Here is a 24,108-nt window from a genome sequence, read left to right on the forward strand (position 1 = left end):
TGTTTACTTTTTGTCATAAGCGGAAAACCCTTCAAACTGGCCAAAATGTTACAATTTTCCTAATATTTTCTTCGTTTTTAGCAGTATGTGAATAGAAAAGGCTCACCCTGGTTGTAACATCTCGTGTTGGCCTGTCTACATCTTGTCATAAGCGGAAAACCCTTCAAACTGGCCAAACAGTATCAATTTTCCTAATATTTCCTTCGTTTTTAGCAGTATGTGAATAGAAAAGGCTCACCCTGGTTGTAACATCTCGTGTTGGCCTGTCTACATCTTGTCATAAGCGGAAAACCCTTCAAACTGGCCAAACTGTATCAATTTTCCTAATATTTCCTTCGTTTTTAGCATTATGTGAATAAAAAAGGCCCACCCTGGTTGTAACATCTCGTGTTGGCCTGTTTACTTCTTGTCATAAGCGGAAAAACCCTTCAAACTGGCCAAACTTTATCAATTTTCCTAATATTTCCTTCCTTTTTAGCAGTATGTGAATAGAAAAGGCTCACCCTGGTTGTAACATCTCGTGTTGGCCTGTCTACATCTTGTCATAAGCGGAAAACCCTTCAAACTGGCCAAAATGTTACAATTTTCCTAATATTTTCTTCGTTTTTAGCAGTATGTGAATAGAAAAGGCTCACCCTGGTTGTAACATCTCGTGTTGGCCTGTCTACATCTTGTCATAAGCGGAAAACCCTTCAAACTGGCCAAAATGTTACAATTTTCCTAATATTTTCTTCGTTTTTAGCAGTATGTGAATAGAAAAGGCTCACCCTGGTTGTAACATCTCGTGTTGGCCTGTCTACGTCTTGTCATAAGCGGAAAAACCCTTCAAACTGGTCAAACTGTATCAATTTTCCTAATATTTCCTTCGTTTTTAGCAGTATGTGAATAGAAAAGGCTCACCCTGGTTGTAACAGACTTTTAAAATTTGTTATTTTATAGGTACAAATGGATATTGGAAAAAAAAGGATGCGAAATTCTTTTTTTCCACTTATTATGAGTACTTGCGAAGGCCATAAAATTTCACTAAGAATATAAGTCTCAAGTCAAATTTAAAATTTAAATCCCCTTCCTCTCTCCTTGCTCTAATCCTGTTGTACTGTTCTCTCGCCTCCTCTCAAACAATACTCGCCGACTGAATCGTAAATTGCCCGGCGACTTCCTTGCAGTCTGAAGACATAAAGATCATTATATCCTGAAAGATAGTGCTGGGTAGTTTCTCTCCTCCTGTCTTTCATGCATTCATTTATCTTTTATTCTTCCTATTTACTGATTGTATACATGTACGTATATGCAGATTGTAAATAACGAAATAAATTAAAAAAACAAAACAATCTCTTCTAAAAAAATTATGATTGCATTATTATTACATATTTGCTGAATTTAGTTACGTATTATTTACATGTATATTAAATAAAGCAATCTTTCAACCATTCCCTCCTTGTGATATTACTAATTTATTAATTTTTTCCACACACCAAATCATGGTAGGCATTACTAATAGAATTGCAAAAGAATTAGTTTTGATGACTTTGGAAAAATGACTTTTAAAATATATCTCTTTAAAAGAGTCTTCATTATTATCGGAGGTTGGAAAAAAAAATCAGTTATAATAATAAAGAATGATACAAGTTTCTAAGAAATAAAAAAAAAAAGAAATTTACTAAATAAAATTCATTTTATTTTACATAGGAGTGAATTGTTTATAAAACAATTTCTGTTTTTCTTCTTCTTTTCTTAAAACATGTTTGTTTTTCTCACATTTTGTATTTCTTCCAACAGGACAGAAGAATATGTCCTGTCTGATTTTATATATATATATATAATTTATATTTATAATATAAAACACAATAGTTTTGTCAAAATTTAAATAAAAACCTACATATGAACATCACTAACTTAGCGTAACTATTTACAACACAAAACAAAATATAATAATAATCATAATAATAATAATGATAAAACATACACTGTACAAATAATTAAATGAAATGTTTGTGAAAAGGAGAATAGAGATAGAAAGAGAGAGCTCAGATTTATTTGGAAAAGGGAAAGTAAATATTTGGCAGTAAATCTGAATTACAAGTTCTTCTTGTGATTGTTTTTATTACTGCTATGTGGTCTGCATATCTTCATTGTCGTGTATCCTTGATTTACTTCTAGACTGTAAGGAAATTTCCAGCCAACGCTGTTTATTGTCTCGAACTCCATCTACTAATGGAGCTAAAGCGTCTGATAGTTGGGCGAAAGCCTAGAAAATTAAAAATAAAATAAATAATGATAAGAATTTAAATAAGCATTTCAACTGAAATTTTTGTGGAATTATTGCTCTAGAAATTCATCATGCTGGGTATAAATTATTTATTTTGCTATATGCAATATTTTAAAATTTAAGAGTGAACTTATAGAACTTCATTGTATTATATAAACTAGATCTATAGAGGGTCGAAACCATAAGCTGTCATTTCACTGAAGTGTTTAAGGGAACAAGACCCACCTTCACTGAAGTGTTTAAGGGAACAAGACCCACCTTCACTGAAGTGTTTAAGGGAACAAGACCCACCTTCACTGAAGTGTTTAAGGGAACAAGACCCACCTTCACTGAAGTGTTTAAGGGAACAAGACCCACCTATGTTCTATTTATTACAAAAAACAAGTTACCTCATAAATAGGAAGGCAAATTGAATCGATGAATCCAACTTGCATCATCGGAAGTTCATCTTCTTTCTCTCTATTCATTATATCCTGTGAAAAAAATGGGAAAAATTACTCAGTATAAGTACTTCAAATTACTAGTAGACTGTTTTTATGTACAGTGTACTTCCAATAACCAAACTTATTTATTTACAACACGTGTCGAATCTCCAAGGAATCATCATTTTGAAATTAATAAGAAATAGATTCGGGAATATTTTTGTTTTTCTTCACACATATCAACTCTGAAAATGAACCCCTGGAGGTTCGAACGCTTTAAAATTAGAAAAAGTAGACTCGAAGTGCAGCTAATATTCATTCAAACAAAGAGCAAAAAAAAAAAAAACCTACAAACAGCTGAACCTTATTAAACACCAACTTAAAAAAAGTCAACATATCTAAGAACTTATATAAATTTTTTATTAATTCTTAAATAAATGTACATGTTAATATCAAAATTGTTACTTACAATAGGCGTAAGATTCAATTCATGCCTTTCTAAGTCTCCTTGTTCAAAAAACTCACTGGTCACCAAGTCTGCGACCTAATAAACAAGTATTTACAATTTGAAAAGAACACAAGAACAAACAATTTATCAACGATTCAGAAAAAAAAAAAAAAAAAAAAAAGAGATCACAATTAAATATTAAACAAAATCAATAAAGTCATTACAAACTTTTAAAGTATACATATGTACAGAAGTTCAAGAATTGTTTCAAATTGAAATTGTTTCGATCACAGGTACAAACTGGCAGCAAAAACAATATCTCTCTTTATAAGTTTAATTCCTTCATTGAATTTCGCTTCCAAATCTTGATTGCCAAGTGTTTTTGCTGCTTGAATTAATTGTCTTAATAGTTCTTCTAACAATCTCAAACATCTGATAATGTTTCCTTCAAACACGTCTGTCATTTTACAAATTTCTAAGAATGTAACACCATTACACCATGCTAACACAGCATCCATTAAGAATGGTTTCATTTGGTCAACATACATATCTCTATCCACCTCCATTTTAGCTTCAAGAAAGATATTCGCTATTCTTTTAGCAATATCTTTGCCCAAACGTAAAGGTTTCATCAATTCTTCGGCCATTTTTGTAGTACCTGGGTTTTTCTCTTCACAGACAAAACAACTGAGCAGACTGGTAGCTTGTTGTGGTGTTAGATCGTTGAAAACACCGCTAAATAAAAGTTCTGTCAGTAAAAGTTCATCGGCGCTACTGATCTCACAAGCCACTCGTCCTTTTAAAGTTATCACATCTGATTCTGTACAAAATTCCAACCTTCTAAGAACTCTTTTGCGACATTTTAATTCATCCATTTGTAGTAATGATAAACTTCTATCTATTTCTGCTTCTAGATTATTTCTTGCTGCAACTAATTTATCCTTTTCATGAAGAGTTTCTAATCTTTTATCTAGATCTTCAAAATCCTTAGCGTTGTGATCTTTTATTTTCTGTTCTAAAGATGCCAACTGTTCTTCAACAACTGCAATTCTAGGAGTAGAGTTACGGATCATTTTCAATGGATCAAGCAGCGGAAATTCACCTTTGAATCTCTCTTCAACTTCTTTGTAGGCAATTTTTGCCGTGGTCATATTGTCTTCAACTCGCAAATCCCGTGGCAGTACTACACAAACGCTGCTGAGCTGAAGTATATTTGTGTGAGGCATTGTAATGATCACCATTTGTCCAGTGATGCCGGGTAAACATTTCTGCGGATTTTTAGCCGTAGACTTTGGATCAATCATTATCAGAACATCTATATCGATGGTTGGGTTATCTTTTAACGGATGTGAGCTAGAGACATGTCTATAATTTAACAACATGGCCCATCCAAGTTCTTTATCGCCCACAGTTTTCACTTTTATTAGCCTACCTGGACGAAGGTATTGCTTCAGATTATTTGGTTTATGAACAAATGCCAGGTATTCTTTCATTAATACTTCCTTTTCCATGTTCAACTGTTTATACGAAGAAATCTTCTTTTCATCGGATATTTTAATTTGTGCAATTTTCTTTTCAAGTTCATCGTATTCTTCTCTCAACTTGGGTATTTTTGCATGATTCTGGAATTGGAAAAAACTTTTATCCAATAAATACTCTGGATTTATATCGTCTACACGAATAAGATTCAAAATCATGTTGTAACTTAAATGAAAAGCTGAATTCAATGCATCCGCTTTACCCTGCAACAGATCTTTTGCACTGGCAGGTGACAGTGGTTCATCAAACATAACAATTACTGTTCCTTTATCATCTAGACCTCTCCTTCCTGCCCTTCCGGACATCTGAATATATTCACCAGAAGTCAGACATCTGTTCTGTGATCCATCGAATTTTTTAATACTAGTAAATATAACTGTTCTTGCTGGCATATTTAATCCCATTGCAAAAGTTTCGGTAGCGAACAATGCTTTTATAAGACCTTCAGAGAAAAGAACTTCTATGGTTTCTTTCAATATTGGAAGAAGTCCTCCGTGATGTATACCAATTCCTCTTCTTAACAAAGGCAAAACATTTTCTACTTGCGGTAAACTGCGATCTTCCTCAGACAAGACGTCCATAGCATTTTCAAATATTTCATCCACTAATTTCTTTTCATCTCTTGTATTAAAATCAAGTTTAGCAATTTGCATAGCATAGATCTCACATTCTTTTTTACTAAATGAGAAAATAATAGCTGGTGCTAAATTTTTCTCCATAACCATACGAACAATTTTAAGGCATGCTGTTTCTTTACCTTCATTATTAAGCCCTCTGAATTGTTTATTTTCAGTCTTCTTCACTTTCCCAGTATTTGAAACTAACTTCATGACAATGTCAAAATTACGTTCATTAAAGGCACCTTTTTCGTCAACGACTAAATGAAGAGCATCACCACCAATTGGAAAGATGTAGTGTTGAAGAGGTGTAGGCCTGTAATCCGTGTATACTACATGACAAGGTTGATGGTGTAAATGTGCGACCCATTCGGCGAACTGCCTAGCATTTGGTATGGTAGCTGATAGGAACACAAAGTGAACGTTATCAGGTAAAAGTATTAATGTTTCTTCCCAAACTACCCCTCTCTCTTTGTCTCTCATATAGTGAATTTCATCAAAAATAACCCAAGATACTTCTCTTATTATCTCGGAACCTCTGTATAACATATTTCGTAAAATTTCTGTAGTCATTATCAAGCAACCGGCAGTTGGATTGATTGTAACATCACCAGTTATAAGTCCAACATCACCAAACTCCTCTTGAAATTCTCTGTATTTCTGATTACTCAACGCTTTAATTGGAGTTGTATATATCACACGCTGTTTTTGTTTTAATGATTTAATAATACTATATTCACCAACAACAGTTTTACCTGAAGAAGTATGGGCAGAAACTAGGACAGATTCATCATTCTCAATGCACATAATGGCTTCTTTTTGAAATGGATCCAACAAAAATTTATATTCTTTAAGAAGCTTTTTTGGTCTTGGCAATGGCCTGTAATCAATGTCAGGCGGAAGTGCTACCTCATGCACACATAATTCCAACGCTTCGACCACATGAACTTTTATCTGTGGACTTCTCAACTTGGCTCTGTTCAAAAGATTTGGGTCTAAACCTTTAACATGATTGTCGTCACATTCAATGAGATTTCCATTATTCTTAAACTCACCCACTTCATCAATTTTAAGTTCAGTAAAACTACTATCTTTTTCTGTATCATTTTCTATTGTTTCAGTGTTATCATTAACACTTTTATCAACATTGTTTTCTGTATTCTTAAGTTTTTTGTTTAAAAGCTTTTCATCTGCAACGTCTCTCTTTCTCTTCTCAATAATATCTCGCAGGCGAGATGAAGGTAAATCCGTTGATTCCTCTTCAGTATTATCTTCAAAAACATTGAACACGTCCATTTTAAAAAGTGGAACAAATCAAAGAGGTTGTTAAAATTTAAAACCTTAATTAAACAACACTACAATATTATATGCAACACGTAAACTTAACACAGCCTAACCTTAACCACATTCTTTCAATCACACGCCTGACCAATGCTACCAACTTAACCAATATTAATTTAAGTATATTTTTTCCCCGATTTGCGAAACAAATACTTTTTGTAGTAAACAGAAATAATTAGAATAATTTTTAATAAGATATATTTGATTACTATTTGTTTCAATTTAACCCTTAAGGCAAGGTTCATGGGGGGGTAACACCCATTAATTTATTTTTAACGGTGTAACCTTGAACTAAAACTGCAAGAATTAAAAACAAAATTCAACTATCCTGATGTTTAGAAAAAAAAGGTAATCTTTGATATTTACGTATTAGTTGGATGTTTAATTAGTATTCATTTTAAACAAAAATACATAATTATACAAAAACTCACTCTTATTTGGAATTCAAACATCAAATAATCAGACTTCTATAACGTTGAAGGCTACAAGAAACCAATAAATTGAGTTTAAATTACATTATCCTGTAGAATTATTATTCTAGTAATCTTTTGGGCCAAGAGTTCGACCAACAAACCAATACAACTTTCATTATACACGTTTTCCTACTTTCACTTTCTTTTCAATCTGTTTTTTACTACTTATGTTAAATTAGTATAAATAAACTGTTGTTTTAGTAAGACTTTTGTAGAACCTATGATCAAGGAAAATCCATTTTTTTTAAAGGTTTTAAAACGGTCATTAGCAGCAATTTACATTTTTTAGTTCAAAAATTGTAACTATAGAGAAATGTTTTTAAAGAAATTAAATAAAAAAAGATCAACATAGTTAAAATAAACCATGATTTACAAATTTTAAGCTTTCACAAACTATGTTCCTGGTTTTTCTGGGATTCGATGGTCAATATAACTTGCAGCGGCTTGATGACTAAATGTACAGTGAACTCGAACCTATGTAATTACAGTAGCATTATCTTTGGCAATATCCTCCTATCAATTGGCCAAACAAAACTTTTATTTTTCACCTTATAACTCACACGTAGCTACTTTGTTTACAAAACTTCGTTTAGAAGTATTCAGGTAGCGAAATCTTTTCAATCTCATAATATCTCTAGCCTTCAGATAATTAGTAATTTTATTGTTTAAAAATTACGGCAAAAAACAGACTAATATACAAGGCAAGATTGCAAATTACATACATCAGTAGCACTGAATTTTAGCTCGTCTTCATGAAACACCTGCTTGCTCTTCTTTCTAGATATAAAGTTCATCAGCCTCTCTATTTTTTTTTATAATAGTCCAACAATTCATTTTATCCAGAGCAAAAATTCACTCCTATTTTTAAATATTTGTTCCAACTGAATGTTTCTCTAGCTTCTGAATCATCAATTAAGATACAAGTTCTATCTGGTGATTTAATTATCCATATCTTATGACTATATTAATGTCCTGGCGAACCCTTGACTGGCAAGGTTTCGCGCAGTTCCTTAGTTGCAAAGGAAACTTTTGCGGAAAAACGATCGCAAATCATTTACATATCCTTTAAATAACTTTTTTCTCTTTTACTAAAATAAACCTCTCTGAGAACTTCTGGGAGACCAGCATTTTTCATAGACAGTGAATTTTAAAAATTTAAATGAACTTGTTCTCTTAAAACCTTCTCTAATATATTTAAAACATTTTACAATTTATTTTCATCTTTTTAATTAATTTTATAACTGTAAAAAATTGTCTAGTTACTTACAAATCATACAGCACTCAAAGCATTAAATAAACTTGTCACCAGTTGAATTGTCGAGAGAGAAAATTTATAATTTTTTAAAAACATCTAATATTTACCAAATATAAATTGCTTCAAAAGAATATTGTAATAAAGTGAAATCATTGTATAAAAAATGTCTCACCAGCTTCTTAAAACTCTCATAAAATAAACTTTCAAGATATAAAATTCACGACAAATGAAAAAAATACCTTTAGAGAATTCGCGCTTCTATTAAGACTTTTTTTTTTCAAACTGAAAATTTCTGGAAACGGAAACTTAAAATTTCTAGCTAGAATTTATTGTTCTTGTATTTTCGTTTAAGATATGCTTAGAGAAAGTTTCAAGAAAATAAAGGAAAATTATTTTCGAAAAAATAAAATACTAACCCTTTTCTCAATATGCCATGGCTTTGTAATGGCAGCCAAATCGCAGACTGTCATAGTCATGGCTCGAAGTAGTTCTCGATGTTCTTCTAATTCCCATCGATATGCTCTAGAAGTTACCAAACTCAAGAAAACACCTCGCTTCCTGAAGAGAAAGAAGAAAACAAGCCTCTCTCTAATTAAATTGTTCCGTTGATTACACAAAAAAAATAAATTCTGAAATTTTTGATAGAAATGCTGACAATTTCTAACATCTAGGCTACCTGAAATATACAGCAAGATCCGTCGAGAGTATGGCTTCTTCCAGCACTTTGATAACTCTGGAATATTCATCTGGTGAAAGATTTGCCAATATTTGATTTCCCTACATAAAAAAGAAGAAAAAGTAAATAATATTAAAAACAAAAAATAAGAGGTAATTAAACCTGTTATTTTTTTGTATTTATTAATATTTTACCGGACTATTAAGTATCATCAAACATTGGTCGAAATGATGATGTTCCATTGTAGAGGTAGAATATAACTGGGCCAACGGTGATGATGCCCTTAATTACCAGAAATCTCTTTTAATATTTCATCATTACAATAAATAAATATTTGAAATACAACATACTATAACATTAATAAAAACATACTTTATTTGGAAAGAATTATTTGTGCCTCTGTGATCCAGATCGTGACAGAGACAGGCAATAACTAGAGCTAAGCATTCAATATCTCCGAATATCTTCCACCATTGTGTCGCCTATAACAATAATAAAAAATATATATAAAGTGATGATTGAGATTTAAAAAAACATAAAATGAATCCTCAAAGAATTTTTCACTGCAGTTATTTAAGTTTTTAAACTATTTTTCGTTAAAAATCTGCCCGAAAATAATTCTGCCTGTTCCGTAGAGTAACAGGAAGAAGAGATTTATGAATTTTCATATTTCATACCGTAATAATGGAAAACATCATCTGGGCAACGTTGAAAGCGTGCCTCCAGTTATGGTAAGTAACATTTCTATAATTCTTTTTTACGCTCAACAACCATCTGCACAATACTTCATAGTCTATGTTGAATCTCTCCACAAAATCCAGATCCAGGAACATTCTTAGACATGACTGCACAGAATGGGAACAATTTATTTAAATAAACACTAAAATATTTGATTTTTATAAATATTTCAATATATATTTAATTTAAAGGAAATAATAAATCAAATTAGTAATACGTACCGTTAAAGTATCATCATCTGACAAATGAAGATCATCAAATTTAAAGTCGTACAACTGAAGTACCTGTGACGAAGGAACTCGGAAATCCTGTGAAATAATTTACATTAGCTTTTTAAATAATACCCATACTTTTGTACAAATCTCATATTGTAAGGAAATCTGTGGAATATTGTTAACTAAAAATTAAAGGGCTTTTTCTCTGGTGGCCTTCCGCCCTAGAATAAATTATTCTCGTAAGAGCAACCACATGCGAAAGACGTCAGTATGTTTTTTAGTTAAAGGCTCGTTTGAAAAGCTTGGTTTTAAAATTAGATAGCGAAAACTACATGATATGGAATCCTATAAAATTTGTCTTAGTATTAATTATCTAAAAAATAACGACTTATTCCTCATTGCTGACCTGCGATCAAGTAGTGGCAAAATGGCAGAGTCAGGTAAGAAAATACATTCAACTGTGGAAGAGGAAAAGTGGAGGAACCTCTTAAAACTTTTTGAATGTCATGTGGATGCATTTCTCGGAATAGACATAAAGAACTTGAGAAAAAAGTAGTTTTTGTACAATGGCTGCGACAGTGAAAGTCTTTTTGTATTACTTCCTTAACCAATAAATAACATTTTTATTTTTATATTTTCTTTAAAATCTACAATAAGAAAATTATCATTTCTCGTGACTGAATCAAAATGATTATAGTAATTTTAAGTATAAGTGAAAGAAATAATTTAAAAAACTAACCCTTAACCGTTGGGCATCTTCTAACGTCGCAGTTGCATGGTAACTAAGCACGTCTAATGTAACGCTTTGTTTAGCCATTGCTATCACAGCCTTTTCATACCTAAAGTGGGGATTAGAAATATATATTGGCTTTCAAAAGCTCTGATATTAACCACCATTAAATATATTGTTAATATATTGTTCACTTACATATGGGTATTGTGAATGCCCATGCCACAGAAGATAGCAAAGGCCTCTACAAAATTTTCATCGTTTTTAGAGAACGGTAAATCGTCAAATTTATTGATTAACTGTTAACAAAACATACGAGATAATAAAAATAATAATTTAACATTTAAAAAAAAAAAGAAAAGTAAAACAAAATTACCTGTATAACACCTATTATATCACCGGATGAATTTTTTATGGGCATACATAGGATACTTTTATGCCTAAATCCAGTTCCTTCATCTACACTGGCATCGAATCTTACATCATCGTAAGCATCCATTATGTTAACAGTCTGGGAATGGAATATTTTTATAACAATAAATATTTTGTTCATTCATTATTAAGCAATGATCCAGAAAAATTTGAAGGAAAGTTTAAATGTTTTTAAAGATTTTATGAAGGTTGCTTCTTCCTTAAGTGGACTCAGATATCTTTAAGAATTTCTAATCGATCGTTAAAAAGGTTAAACATTAAAAAAAAAAAATCAATGAATACCAACAAACCAAATTTTTGTTATTGAATATTTGGAATTCAGTTTACATATTTGTAAACTGCATATTGAAAAATTTAGATGATTAGATCTATTAAAAGACATCCTAGTTCATCCTTTAAAACGACCAAATTTAATAAAACTGTAGGACATACCTCACCAGTGGTGGCCACAAAACCCGTGATGCCAACATTAATAGGAAATCGGCTTTCAAATGGGCTATAACATAAACAAAATACAAAAAATAAAACTAAACGAAAAACACAAACTGAAATCAACACAATTTCTTAATTGTTATTATTATTATTATATGAAGGGAGTTTGTTTTTGTGTTCAATGTGTTTCACAAGGGTACTTTTTCAATTACATTTGGTTGGTGTCACCTTGTTCTCTCATCTTGATCCCTCTCCGCTAGGTCGTTGGCCTCGAAGTCGAATACTCTGGAGAAACTGCCCATGTTCGCTTTGTGCAGTAGCAAAACCTGCAATGAAAGAAAAGTTTTGTAGATAAGAAAATATTTTATACTAAATATAGATATATATATTTAAATTATTATTTTATAGAGTTGGCTTTTTATTTATTAATGGTACACACATTATTAAGATTTAAACTAGAAAGATTTTAACATGTTTTCAAACTCATTGTCATATGGCATAATCTGAAGACCAGAATTGGGACCGGCGCAAATTTAGTGTTATAAAGCCGGGGTTTAAATGAAAATGCTTACATTCAAGAATGAGGTAACTTCAAATGAGGCCTTCAAATCTTTAAGGAGAAGGCCATTACGTTGCACTTAGCAGAAGCCATTAGATAATCGTGACGTAGGATTGTTGTACTTTATGTACATATTATACTACACGCAATATTATGCCAATTAGAATAATGTGACGTAGACGTTTGGATGGAACAGTGTGCCAGGTTTTTTTTTGAAAAGGAATGGCTGAGACACATCAAGTAAGCCTGAAATAATGACAGCTTCACAATGGAATTTTATGGGTCTTTATAATATCCTTTGCTTGCCTTTTTTCAGACCGCTTTTCGATTAACCTTTATCTTTGGAGATTGGTGCATCTGGTTTAGATAGATTTTGACCGACCACTTATAAAGTTTCTGTCAAAATGGAAAGCGTGGGAAACAGCATGATAGTGTACTCAAATTATAAAAGAAACGTTTTCTAAATAAGATTAGCTGAAAGTAAATTCCTTTACATAAACCTGATAGGCTAACATTTGAAAATGGATCAAAACCAGAAACTGGTAAGCTACGATCAAGCATGCTATAATGAATAAAATCATTTTTAAAAAGGATTCATCATCATAAAAATGAAGGATATAAAAACTGTTTGAGCTTTAAAGGATGCTCGGAAAACACCTATGAGAAAGATACCAAACGTGGAAATGCCAAGGAGACTTCCAAAACGACACACCCTGGAAGCTGAGTAGATTTTAAGTTAAGGAAGTCACAATCACACAAACACACAAAAACAGAACATTACTTACTTGAACTCTTTGGCACTGGATAAGGGACTGAGTATGCGTAAGTATCCTGAACACCATGTGCTCTATTGTACTTTGCTCTTCAAATATCATCCTAGCCAGATCAAGTAATACCTGTAATGTAATTAAAAAAAATTGTAAAACCATAAAAGCTAACTGAAGACATTGAAATATTCTAAACTGTTTAAATTTTAATAGAATACTTTTTTAGATACTACCAATAGTAGGTATTAAGAGTAAATAAATTTACTTTGAGCTAAATAAAATACTGGGAGTGCACGTTAATCAAGAGACACAGATAAGCGTAATGGTCACAGAATTGATTTGTGACAACTTTGTTCCGAAAGATGGAAGAAGAAGAAGAAGTATTTAAGTCAAAAACTAAAGAAACGAGAAACATTATAAAGCAAATAAGAGGAGCATTTAACGCGTGAAATCACTCTATTCTAGGGTTCAATGCTGTACTGGCTCAGTCCTATGTTTAAAAAAAAGTGGCATATGGAAATATGGTATTTCGGAGAAAGTACAGAAAGATCATCAGAGCTAATATATCTTAGAAACTTCCAAAATACGGTGGAATGGAGAAAAACCGAAGGTTAGCATTTGGTCAGTCGTGAAATTATGATATGATTTTTCTTATTTATTTATTTTTTTAAATTTACCAGAATGCCATCTGAAGATGATTTTTATACGTTTATTTGTTTAAAAAGTACAAATTTCTTAATAATGGAAGAAATGGAGGAATTGAAATGTCTACAGTAAAGCAATATTTAAAAAAAAAATTAACAAAACATCTAAAAATTGAAAATTAACCGTTTTTATAAAAGAAATTCATTACACCGCATCTAGTGGTGAGACAAACAACTACTACATCAACAATTCGGTTTCTACTAAGAAAAAATTGAGTAACAAAAAGAAATTAATAAAACCATCTAAACGGATGCAAAAACTTCTACAAATTAAATCAGCTAAGAAGATTTAAATTAAACTAACTACTTCTGAGTCTGTGACAATATATATCCTATCTAAATAAGAAACTCACAAAGAAATCTCCAGGTAAAACTAGAGAAGGATAAGAAAGATGTTATGAACTTAAATTATTGCTTAAACAAATTACACACAAAAATGTAGCATGCAACAAATTTTAGGATTGCCAGAATTTTATGATTAAATAATCTGTGCAACGAACGAAAGCTGGATATCTGCTGCATGTACTCGTATATTTAATGCCACTGGCGGGGGCGGACTCCTTTTCTAGCATGACTGCCACTTTTTAGCCTCTATTGCCCCACATTGTAAGACAGAAGTTAAATGTACTTCTTTCGCGTTAGAGGCAAGCAGGTCTCTCTCTTCATAGTTTTAGGAAATTCATAGTCCTATAATGCTATCATTCGGCTAAAAGGTTTTCGAAAGCAGCACATTTCCTGAGAGAGACATTTCTTACATATATTCACACTTTTCTTCTAAATTTTTCTTCAAAAGTGAAATCTATTTTTAATCAGTTATTTTGGTAATCTATTTGGGAAATCTTGCCTTCTTCATTTATTGAATCTACTGCAAATTAAGGTGTGCAAAAATGATGAGTGAACGTGATCATATTTCAATCAAATTCAATTCAAACAATTCAATACAGAGTGTAGCTAAGCAATTCTAAGCAATCCTAAAATTGTCCTGGAAAACATCAACCGTTTGAAGTTACATTCTTTAATTTATAAATCATATTTTGCGAAAAAAAAACAAGAAAACGTGGACTAGTCCTCAAGTTTAGTTTCATTACGAAAACAATAAAAATATAAAGATGTTCGCAATTTAGTATTTACACGTACAAGATATCTTCCTTACTATTGACTTTTTTGATTGTTTTTTCCTAACTAATTTAAGTATATTCATTAAATTTTTTAGAAGAAATATACCTGAAAATAAATATTTATCTACGTATTTCTCACAAATATTTTTTAAAAACTAATGACTCCGTGTTCTTTTGGATTAAAAAATGTGATACAATAAAGTAAGTGGGAGGGATTCACATTTAAAACACTTCATTAAAATCTAATAATTATAAATTTTCTGGGTCTCTGCACTTCTCGAGATCCTCTTTGCCGGAAGATATGTAGATGTGTAAGAAACTGACTACTGCAGATATCAGGAGCTACAATGACACTATGATGAGGATTTTTTCCCTAATAATATAAAGATAATTAGTTGCTGCTACTCACAATCTGGTAGTACTTTTTGTAGTAAATATGTTGTTTTTTCAGTCATTAAGGAATAATAGTTGTTTAATGTTTATATAAAAACCTCATACGAATAAAATAAAACAATTATCGCAGCAATAAACAAATAATACTATAGACAAAAAAAGTTACAAACACTGACTAAGGAAGGTTATCATCATATTTCACCACAAATGCTTATATAGTAACAAAGCCATCTAGTCCTTGCATCGCAATGAGATTAGGTCAAATATAGACTAATCAATTTTCACGGGCAATACCCATTTAAGGTCCTCTGAATTCGAAAAAGTTCTTTTTGGAAAATTATTTGAGCGTGAGTATGAACACTATAGCTCAAAAAAAAAAAAAAAAAAAAAAATCGCAGGGAACTTTAATAAACTGAATTTTCATTTTTTTTTTGTGTGTGATTTTCTCGAAAACGGCACCAATTGAAGAACAAGGATAATAAATCTGGCTAAAATCAAAATCCAATTACCTGATTCCTCTTAACTTCAAGTTGACTTTTTTCATAAAGTTGTGCATTTCTGAGACCAATACCACAGAACTGCAGGTAACTACTAAATATTTTCTCATCATTACTCGTAAAATGAGAATCTCCCTGCTTATTAATAACCTGCAATAAATTGGAGAAATAAATAATTATTAGAAGCTAAAACAAAAAAAAAAAAAAATTGATGGCTTTTATAATAAAACAGACTTACCTGGGCAACTCCAATCACATCCCCATTGAGATCTTTGATCGGCATACAAAGAAGAGATCTAGTTTTGTAACCTGTCCTTGCATCAACATCTTGATTAAACCTTTCATCCTAATAAATACAAACTCAAAAATTTACTTCCATAATATTTTAAATATTTAAATTTTTATTTTGAATTAAATTTTTCATTACAAGGAAGTAAAAGTAAGAAGGAGGGGCTTAACGTCCAACCACTAATTAGGTGTCATGGAACATAATTTATTATTATCATTTTTTCTAACAAATAAAAGTAGCTAATAAACCCGGAATTCGAATTTAGGATCTCCTGTACTTACAAATCCACAGTTCATTACTGTAGTAACAGCAACACCCGCCCCAACACCAGGAATTTGATAAGAATTTGTGAGGACGATAGACTTGACTAAGTGAAGAGAAAGAGAAACGCAAGCAGAGGCATTATCAGGAAAGCCTAGGTCCCAACCCAGGGATGCAGAGCTGCTTAGTAAGTAAATTTTGAGTTTAGGTTAAGACCGAGAAAAAATATAGATAAATCACCTTATATGCATCAGGTATGTTAACAGGTTCACCAGTTTCCGCTACAAAACCTACAATACCAGTTCCCCAAGGTATTCGAATTTCTTCTTTACATTCCATTTCTTGTAAGGTAGATCTTGAACAAACATCGAATAGTTTCGATACTAAACATCTGTAAACAAACAAAAAAATGAAATACAGAATGATCATAAAAAGACTAATGTAAAAATAATTTTATCTTTCAATATTTAAAAGAAGACAAATTAAAATGTTTAAAAATAGCTAGTAAAAATTATTCTTAATGCTAGGTAAAAATAAATACACATCTCACGTAGTATGCAACGTACGTATGTACATGAAAAAAAAAATAATAATAAAAAATAATTTTGTGAGGGGATTGTATGTTTTATACGCTTTTTAACTCGTTAGTGCAAAAAGCACACTACTTAGTTTACAAGAATATCTCGACAATTATACTTTCCTCTGCTAATCTTCGAAGCTATCTTTTCTTGTTTCATATAGTATTATGTTACAACTTCAGAACATAATTATGATTTCATATCTGACTGTAACTAATTTTGGATGGAGAAAGAATAAATGGATCCTAGAATTTATGAAGAAAAAAGGAGAAATGAAGAGGGATGCGTCTAAAAAAAGGAAGCTGATGTAATCTCATGTGTAAAAAAAGGAAGATAAATACAGTCATGAAAACAAAGAGAATACTTTATGGTAAATCACAAGATAGAAAGAGGAAAACAGAAGGCTTGAAGACATGGAACTGAAAGATTGGCTGGAGAAGATGGCGGACAGACTAGTGTGTCGTACCGTGATCAATGAAATCTTGAGAAGGCACAGGTCCTTATAGGGCGCCCTCAAGTAAGTAAACATGAAGTTGTAAAGATGATAAATTAAAATTATTATTGTTTAAGAAAACATAAACATTTTGGTAAAAAGAACAATTCTTTATCATAGAATTAACAAAATGCCTTGCAGCCAGAGGAATGACTGTTAACTGAATACACTATATCTAAGTTGTAAAGGGCCTGGAAAGGTAACCTTTGTAGCTTTATTCAGGAAGAGGAAGTAACAGTAACTCTTCACTAAAAAGGGCTTATTTGCCTGAGAATTGGTAAACAAAAGAGGTCCTCAAGCCTCTCTTCGGTTGCGAAGTTTGATTGTAAAGAAATGGAGCTCTTTTACTGACTTTGATCGCCAAGAAATCCGATTGTAATGGTATATGCTGGCAGGCTACCCCTGTAGAGTATCAACCTGTAACGCGCATTAGTTTCAATTATCATTAAGCAGAATTTATAATTTGGACGCCTCGATAATTTTTAATTGTATTAATTTGTATTATCCTAAACCAAATTTTACTTTTGCCCTTAAAAAACATATGAATGAACGTAGAGTAGAGAAGATGGAGTTCAATGATCTTGAATGAACGATTTCTCTGGAGCAGCCTTTAAGAGACACGTCTGCAGACAGAAGGAAATGAAATTACGTGATGAAGATTAATGGAAGAAGGCAGCATCGAACTTTATTAGTTAATTTTAGATTGTGTGTGAGTGTGTAAAGATCTTCGTTTTATTTTTAGCAAATAATAAATGTCAAGAAGAATGTACTTTTTGCGCCATTTCCTTTTATAGCTAAATAAATAAAAATAATAAGTATAGGGGAAAAGAAAGCAAATATTTACCTAGAATGACATCCTGAAGGTTGAGGAGTATGAGGGGGCGTGGGAGGTGTAGTATCTTGTGGGTGTAGACAGCCGACAGGTCGGATATTACCTGAAGAAGTGGGATGAGGTCTTTCACCTTGTACCAGAAATAAAGATCCACGATCAGCATTCAGAAGTGTCCCGACGTTTTGCAAGATCTTGTGACAAAGTGACTTCACTTCCAATTCATTACAGATGTCCTTGACCTTCAAAATACGTAATAATAATAATTACTAGTTAGCCAAACGATAGATATGACGGTAATAACGGTAGATTTTTTTTTTTTTTTTAACGAACCTAAGCTGGTAAATTCAGAGGTATGATGCACTGACACCAAAATGTCTTAGTGCCGGAATGAGGCTTCACAACTCTTTCCAAGTCTAGCCCGCAAAATCCAAGAAGGTTCCTCGCTGTCCAACAGATATACTAGTAACTACGACCCCAAAGAATTATGGAATCCTATGTCCGTACAAAAACGTATAGCCCTCCTAATACATTAGCACACTCTAAAGCATGCTGCGGTAATTAGGAGGAATCTTTAATCCTTCCTTTATGTCAGAAACCTAAATATAAAACTTTCATTTCCCTTTATATTGTTTTTTATTAAGAAGTTCGATTTATTTTGACTATATAATCATTAACGAGTCTCTGATAGAACCTCCACTGCAGAATGATAAGTACTAGTCTTATAACAGTTAAAACAACATGCAGAAAATCTCTGCCTGAAATTGGTTAAAAAATGCAAGAATTTTGTGTCCTTATAAAATACAATTCACGTCACTTGCTTTATGAACAAATAAATATAGTTAAATAAGAGGCTTATTTGGCAAAGGTTATTACATATTTTGAAATTAATTTTAGTTACCAAATTACTTTCAATTATATTAAATCGGCATTAACTTCTGCATAATAAATCAATAATTTTTTTAAAAAAATGTACTACTTACCAATTCAAATATTAGCTCCTTTTCGTCAAGACTTCGAAGTTCATGCCAAGACTTCCTACAGTTATTCTGGTCAGCCTGGTTGACTGCTGTAGCAATTGGTGATGCAGACTGTGGTGGACTTACAGAAAGAAAGGTTGGCGTGCCATCTACAGTAGTTACCATTGGCTTAAGTAGGCCACCTTTCTCGAATTCATGAGCAGAAACTTTACGAACAGGTGTAGCAGCACCGGAGGAAGCTCGAGAAGTTGGACACGGAGTGGCCGGTCCGTCCGGACAACAGGATGGACCACCTGGAGAAGCATGACTAACTAACCAAGAATCGACCATTTGACGGGTCGCTTTCCTAAAACAGAAATATCAAAAATTATTTTTATTTTGTACTACAGATGTATACGTAAATAATGCACATTTAGTATTTTACATACAAGTATATTGTCTGCAGTTACGATAAAAAGTACGTGAAGTTTCCTGAAAACGAGAATCGATCGGGAAAAAATACAGACTTCAGCACTGGTGTACAGAATTCAAGAAAAGACATCACTATGTATTGAAATAAGAACCACAAGAAATCCGTCATTAGCTAAAAGTAAAGAACAGATTGTAATTAATCTGTGAGATGAAATCTTATAGGAAGTGCCAGTTAGCTATGTGAACATCCATCAATAATTCTGAAGAATTTGAAGAAATCAGTTCGTTGATTTTTAAAATCGATGATGAAAACATTTTTAATTATTTTTATTAAAGAAAATATAGCTGGGGTTTGTAACTTTAGTAAAAGACTTTTTACTTTAATAACGTTACCAAAGAATAATTAAATTGAAAAAGTTTTTTGAGGAACCACCCAATTAATTCAAGAGTTGCACTAAAAAATTAAATGAATAAAACATTTACAAAATGCAAAGTTACTGTAATTTTTTTTGTTTTTTTTTTTGTTTTGTTAAAATAAAAACAACGTGGTGACCAACGATATGTAAAGTAGGCTAAGTGCCAAAAAGAAAGGGTTTCTTCACCAAGCCTGGCACAATTTGGGAGAGCAAACGTATGACGTCACGAGTTCAAAATCCGAATTAATTTATATATATATATAAACACCTATAACAAAATACTGAAAGTAGATAGACCCTACGATAAATATAAATTGTTGCTGCCAAGTTTCTAATATATATTAGGAGAAATAAATGGATTATTTTTAATTTATTTTTGAAAAAAAAAGAGTTAAATCTAAATAGAATAAAATATATTCGGGAGAAAGAAGGAGAGTGCGTAGACAAGTCACAATTATTTAAACACAGAATGCCTCGACACCGGCGGGGAATTCTCAGGGCTACTCTTGACCCAAAAATAGTATTCACATTTATTAATACATGACTTAAGAATAGTTCTCGTTACAATAAATTATAAATAAATAAAACTATTTACTGCGGGACACAGTCTACATAGTTTATTGTTCAGACAATGGAGATCACTAACCAGTAAAATTTATTAATGGAAAATGATAAATGAAACAAACTTTTGCTAAAAATAGGGAAGGGCTTTTCAAAAATTAGAACTATAAGATTCTTTAATGAGAATCAAATAACTTGATCAAGAAAAAAATTCATTTTTAGCATCAATCTCCAAATCATCTAAATGATTTCTATAACCTATTCTCGAAACCTTATTCTATTTAGGAGCAGAAAAAAAACTAAACAATCCTAATGAAGAAACTATGTGCCGACCAAATAATTCAGGACCTTCAATTTTTTGATTGAACGAATTTTTTTTCAGCGTTAAAAAGGGCTATTATTTATTTATTTTGTCCCCAGCTGATCCCTTTACTTCCTTTTAAAATATAAGAGGGGAGGAAAAAATAACAAAAGCAATAATTGGAAAAGCATTGTGCCGCCGGTCCAGAGATTTGCAGCTCTAGGTCTGGTACAATCGAAGCTATTGGTCAGTGTGTTTACGTTATTAGATATTTTGCTATATTCAGCCAGAGAGTGGAATTTTCAGTTACGACCATTACTTAGCCAGAGATGGTGAAGTTCCATTTGATTTCGCTTGAACGAACTAAGAAATTCCGACAAAATACTAATTGTGTTAGCTGATCTGGAATTAGATTTCAAGTTTGGATTGAGAATTATAATTGTATTGATTAGACTTAAATTAATATAAAATATGCTGGCGATATAAAAAAGCCCCATAATAAATTTGGAGGGCATTTGACTTCTGATTTTTTATTTTTAATTTTGCTCCTTGATTCGACTGGAATTTTTGCTTCCAATTACTACAAAATTTTTGAGATATTTTCTTCACATACACAGAAAATGGAATACTACTTCTGAACATATTTTTTTATACGTTGAAATAAGCGCATAACTTGAACTTCCAATTAAAATTAAATTTCACCAGCACGGACATATTGGCTTCCCTTATAAATATAGTTTTGCTTATTGTACCTCAGCCTCTACAAAAACAATTCTACTTAAAATCTTGAAATTATTAATGATTTTGTAAACATTTAGTAATTCGCATTAAACTTATTATACTAATAATTCATCTTCAAAATTAAATCGAAATTATATCAAATCAATCAAGCGTTCAGATCGTATACTTGTCATTTCTTATCTGATTATATCATACACATCCACTTTTGCTTTTATTTATTTACTTTATTCCAACTCACTTTATAATATTTACTGTATCATTTATTAAGCAGTGAATCATTCTATTGCGTATTATCAAGGTTTAGTAAGTCCCAAGCCACAGAACTACAGAGAACACATGGAAAATTTTCTCAACCTAAAATGATCATATTCTAGAGACAAATTTTACACAGATTTTAAGAAACGTGTTTAGATTATGCTTTGGCCTGTCACACAACAAGTAGAAAAATTAAACTTAACACTACCAACCACCTTTCAGCGCCCATGTCAAATTCTAAAGAATCTATTCAAGTTCTTTTATCTAACCCGAAGTCTTTTAAAAATCATTTTGCTAGAAAAAAGCCTCATATAAAAGTGACATATTTATTATAATTTATAATTTTTCCATGAATTTCATTGCACTGAAAGCTTTCGCATTTATCCATTTTTTCTGTGTTAATCAAAAGTTTCTATACAAATAAGAAAAAATGGATGTCACTCAATGGAGAACTTACTAATAGAATCAAGGAAAACCTGTAAAAAAGGGAATGACGCAATACTCACAACAAAGAAGTATCATAAAACCACTTTAAAGATAATAAAAAAAATATTGCCTAATCTTTATTAGTCCTTGTGATTATTTAATGTATGAAATAAGAGTAATAATTACATGTTACGGTTATTTTGTGTTTTGGTTCACAATAATAACAAGAGTAAAGGAAAATTTTGAAGATAAGTTTGAGAGACGACTAACTGGGGACGTTGTACTAATGACGCTTTCTCAGAAACCAACATCTCTGTCTAAAAGCTCGTTTCCGTTTGATATGGGTTACTCATTAGATAACGATAAGAAAATATAATTGAGATTTTTTTTTGTTGTTGTTGTTGATCAATTTCTTATTCCAGACGAGAAAATGGAAAATTTCATTTGTACCTTCTAAGGGAATAAATACAAAGTGAATTTGACTGCTCTAGAAGCTTCAAATAACAATGTCTCAAAGATATGAACACAGATATCAAGCGATAATTTCAACATAAGCTCCTGATAATAAGTCTCCATCGTGTCGTGATTTTTTTTTTTTGTTTTGAACTGTCGCGATACAAAAATCTTCAATTCTTTAGTTTCCTATCCAAACGGGGAACATAATACTTGTTAAGCAATATTTCGTATTTAACATTTTGTATTTCGAGCCCAGTTTAAACTAGACTAAATAATTCTAAAATTTTAAATATAAGAAATCACTTAAACTGAAAAATATCACGTTACAGATCGCCAAAACTTACTAATAACAATTTATTGTAGCGAATAACAACTTTAACAGAAGGTTGTTAGCTCTACTAGCCTTCTAGAACATTCTAACACCAATTAGCGACTCAGAGATAAGACCAAGAGTACAGTAATAGTAGAAGCTGTCCACCCGAACAGATAAAAACATTTTTCCGGGGTGAATTGCAAATCTGCTCATACGAAGTACAATAATAAATACCCATTTTGAATCAATCTTTGTAATTCCCTATACTAATTATCAGGAATCATATCAGACGATGCCAGAGTTAACTAGTGTCCTCTAAATGGCAACCTCACACTATCAAAAAGGGTGAAAAGGTAATTTTTTTAGTTTTAACCATTTTAGGAAGGAATAGGAACTTTTACATCATCATCTGCCGATAAATGGAGAGTTGTACGTACCGCCTACCATGCCTGCTTAATTCTGCAATAGACTTTTGATGCCAAGATTTTCTTTATCTCCACAAAGAAAGAGACAGAATTCCCAACCAAGTACCCATAACAACTGAAATAGCAGCGCACTGGGTGACAGCCCAGTTAAATATTGCAAATAACCTTTTTCTAATAACAACTTTAAAAATCAAATTAAACATTATATGCTCACCTAATAAAATAATCATGCACAAAGTCAGTATGGTCATCCAGCCAAGCCTCCATTTGGGCATGCTCCTGATCATAACTCCTTTTTGCCTCCCCTTTGGGAGGACTTAAAGGCCACGTCTCCGCGGTCATCTCCACCCACCGGGACCCTGCAAACAAAAATATATTCATTTTTAAAAAAATTGTTTTCAAATAATTACTGACAAACATCCAAAATAAAAGTGAGAAATCCAAATCTTTTATTAAAGATTACACAGTACACTGCATAATGTTATAGATTTAAATTGATTGTAAACATTGTAACGCTATTTTATTCAAAAGGAAATTTGAATACAACACAGAAGTGTTTGGGATGAATAAATTCTGCAAACATTATTTCCTTCTTTTCAAATTGTGACCTTTTGTCTGTGACCTATTCATGTTTGTTTTGCACAAATAACCAAAAGATCCGAATATGTAAAGGGAAAAAAACGTATTGAATACTCATGGAGGCGTTCCTTTGTAAGTTTAAATTCAATAAAAAGAATCAATTTAATTA

At 31.7% G+C, this 24,108-nt stretch overlaps 2 protein-coding genes across 13 annotated transcripts in view; both read right to left on the minus strand.

Moving 5' to 3' along the window:
- Window positions 1-1,656: 1,656 nt before the first annotated feature.
- Pde11 (Phosphodiesterase 11) overlaps window positions 1,657-24,108 on the minus strand; it is a 138,428-nt gene continuing 115,976 nt past the window's right edge. For all 12 annotated transcript variants that reach the window (XM_074135466.1, XM_074135461.1, XM_074135463.1 and 9 more), the window contains 21 exons: window positions 23,575-23,719; window positions 19,059-19,401; window positions 18,091-18,317; window positions 16,416-16,566; window positions 15,864-15,971; window positions 15,638-15,775; window positions 12,932-13,042; window positions 11,816-11,913; window positions 11,588-11,651; window positions 11,100-11,234; window positions 10,922-11,022; window positions 10,733-10,832; window positions 10,000-10,086; window positions 9,718-9,885; window positions 9,413-9,522; window positions 9,235-9,322; window positions 9,041-9,141; window positions 8,781-8,922; window positions 3,161-3,235; window positions 2,659-2,742; window positions 1,657-2,248 (listed from right to left, as the gene is read on the minus strand). In XM_074135466.1, the coding sequence (XP_073991567.1) occupies window positions 2,111-2,248; window positions 2,659-2,742; window positions 3,161-3,235; window positions 8,781-8,922; window positions 9,041-9,141; window positions 9,235-9,322; window positions 9,413-9,522; window positions 9,718-9,885; window positions 10,000-10,086; window positions 10,733-10,832; window positions 10,922-11,022; window positions 11,100-11,234; window positions 11,588-11,651; window positions 11,816-11,913; window positions 12,932-13,042; window positions 15,638-15,775; window positions 15,864-15,971; window positions 16,416-16,566; window positions 18,091-18,317; window positions 19,059-19,401; window positions 23,575-23,702 (2,697 nt within the window). In that variant the 5' untranslated portion in view covers window positions 23,703-23,719 and the 3' untranslated portion in view covers window positions 1,657-2,110. The remainder of the gene's footprint in view (window positions 2,249-2,658; window positions 2,743-3,160; window positions 3,236-8,780; window positions 8,923-9,040; window positions 9,142-9,234; window positions 9,323-9,412; window positions 9,523-9,717; window positions 9,886-9,999; window positions 10,087-10,732; window positions 10,833-10,921; window positions 11,023-11,099; window positions 11,235-11,587; window positions 11,652-11,815; window positions 11,914-12,931; window positions 13,043-15,637; window positions 15,776-15,863; window positions 15,972-16,415; window positions 16,567-18,090; window positions 18,318-19,058; window positions 19,402-23,574; window positions 23,720-24,108) is intronic.
- On the minus strand, window positions 3,160-8,444 carry Mtr4 (exosome RNA helicase Mtr4). Its single transcript, XM_074135456.1, has 2 exons — window positions 3,368-8,444; window positions 3,160-3,235 (listed from the first exon to the last, which is right to left on the minus strand). Exon 1 carries the CDS (start codon window positions 6,589-6,591, stop codon window positions 3,427-3,429), a length of 3,165 nt encoding a protein of 1,054 aa, XP_073991557.1. The 5' UTR covers window positions 6,592-8,444; the 3' UTR covers window positions 3,160-3,235; window positions 3,368-3,426.

Source organism: Rhodnius prolixus, unplaced genomic scaffold (assembly GCF_049639745.1).
Source record: "Rhodnius prolixus isolate KJV_2025 unplaced genomic scaffold, Rpr scaffold_5, whole genome shotgun sequence".
Classification (NCBI taxonomy): domain Eukaryota; kingdom Metazoa; phylum Arthropoda; class Insecta; order Hemiptera; family Reduviidae; genus Rhodnius; species Rhodnius prolixus.

Bases quoted from the DNA above. Each gene is read 5' to 3' on its own strand.
- Mtr4 (XM_074135456.1), bottom strand. From the start codon at position 6,591: ATGGACGTGTTCAATGTTTTTGAAGATAATACTGAAGAGGAATCAACG.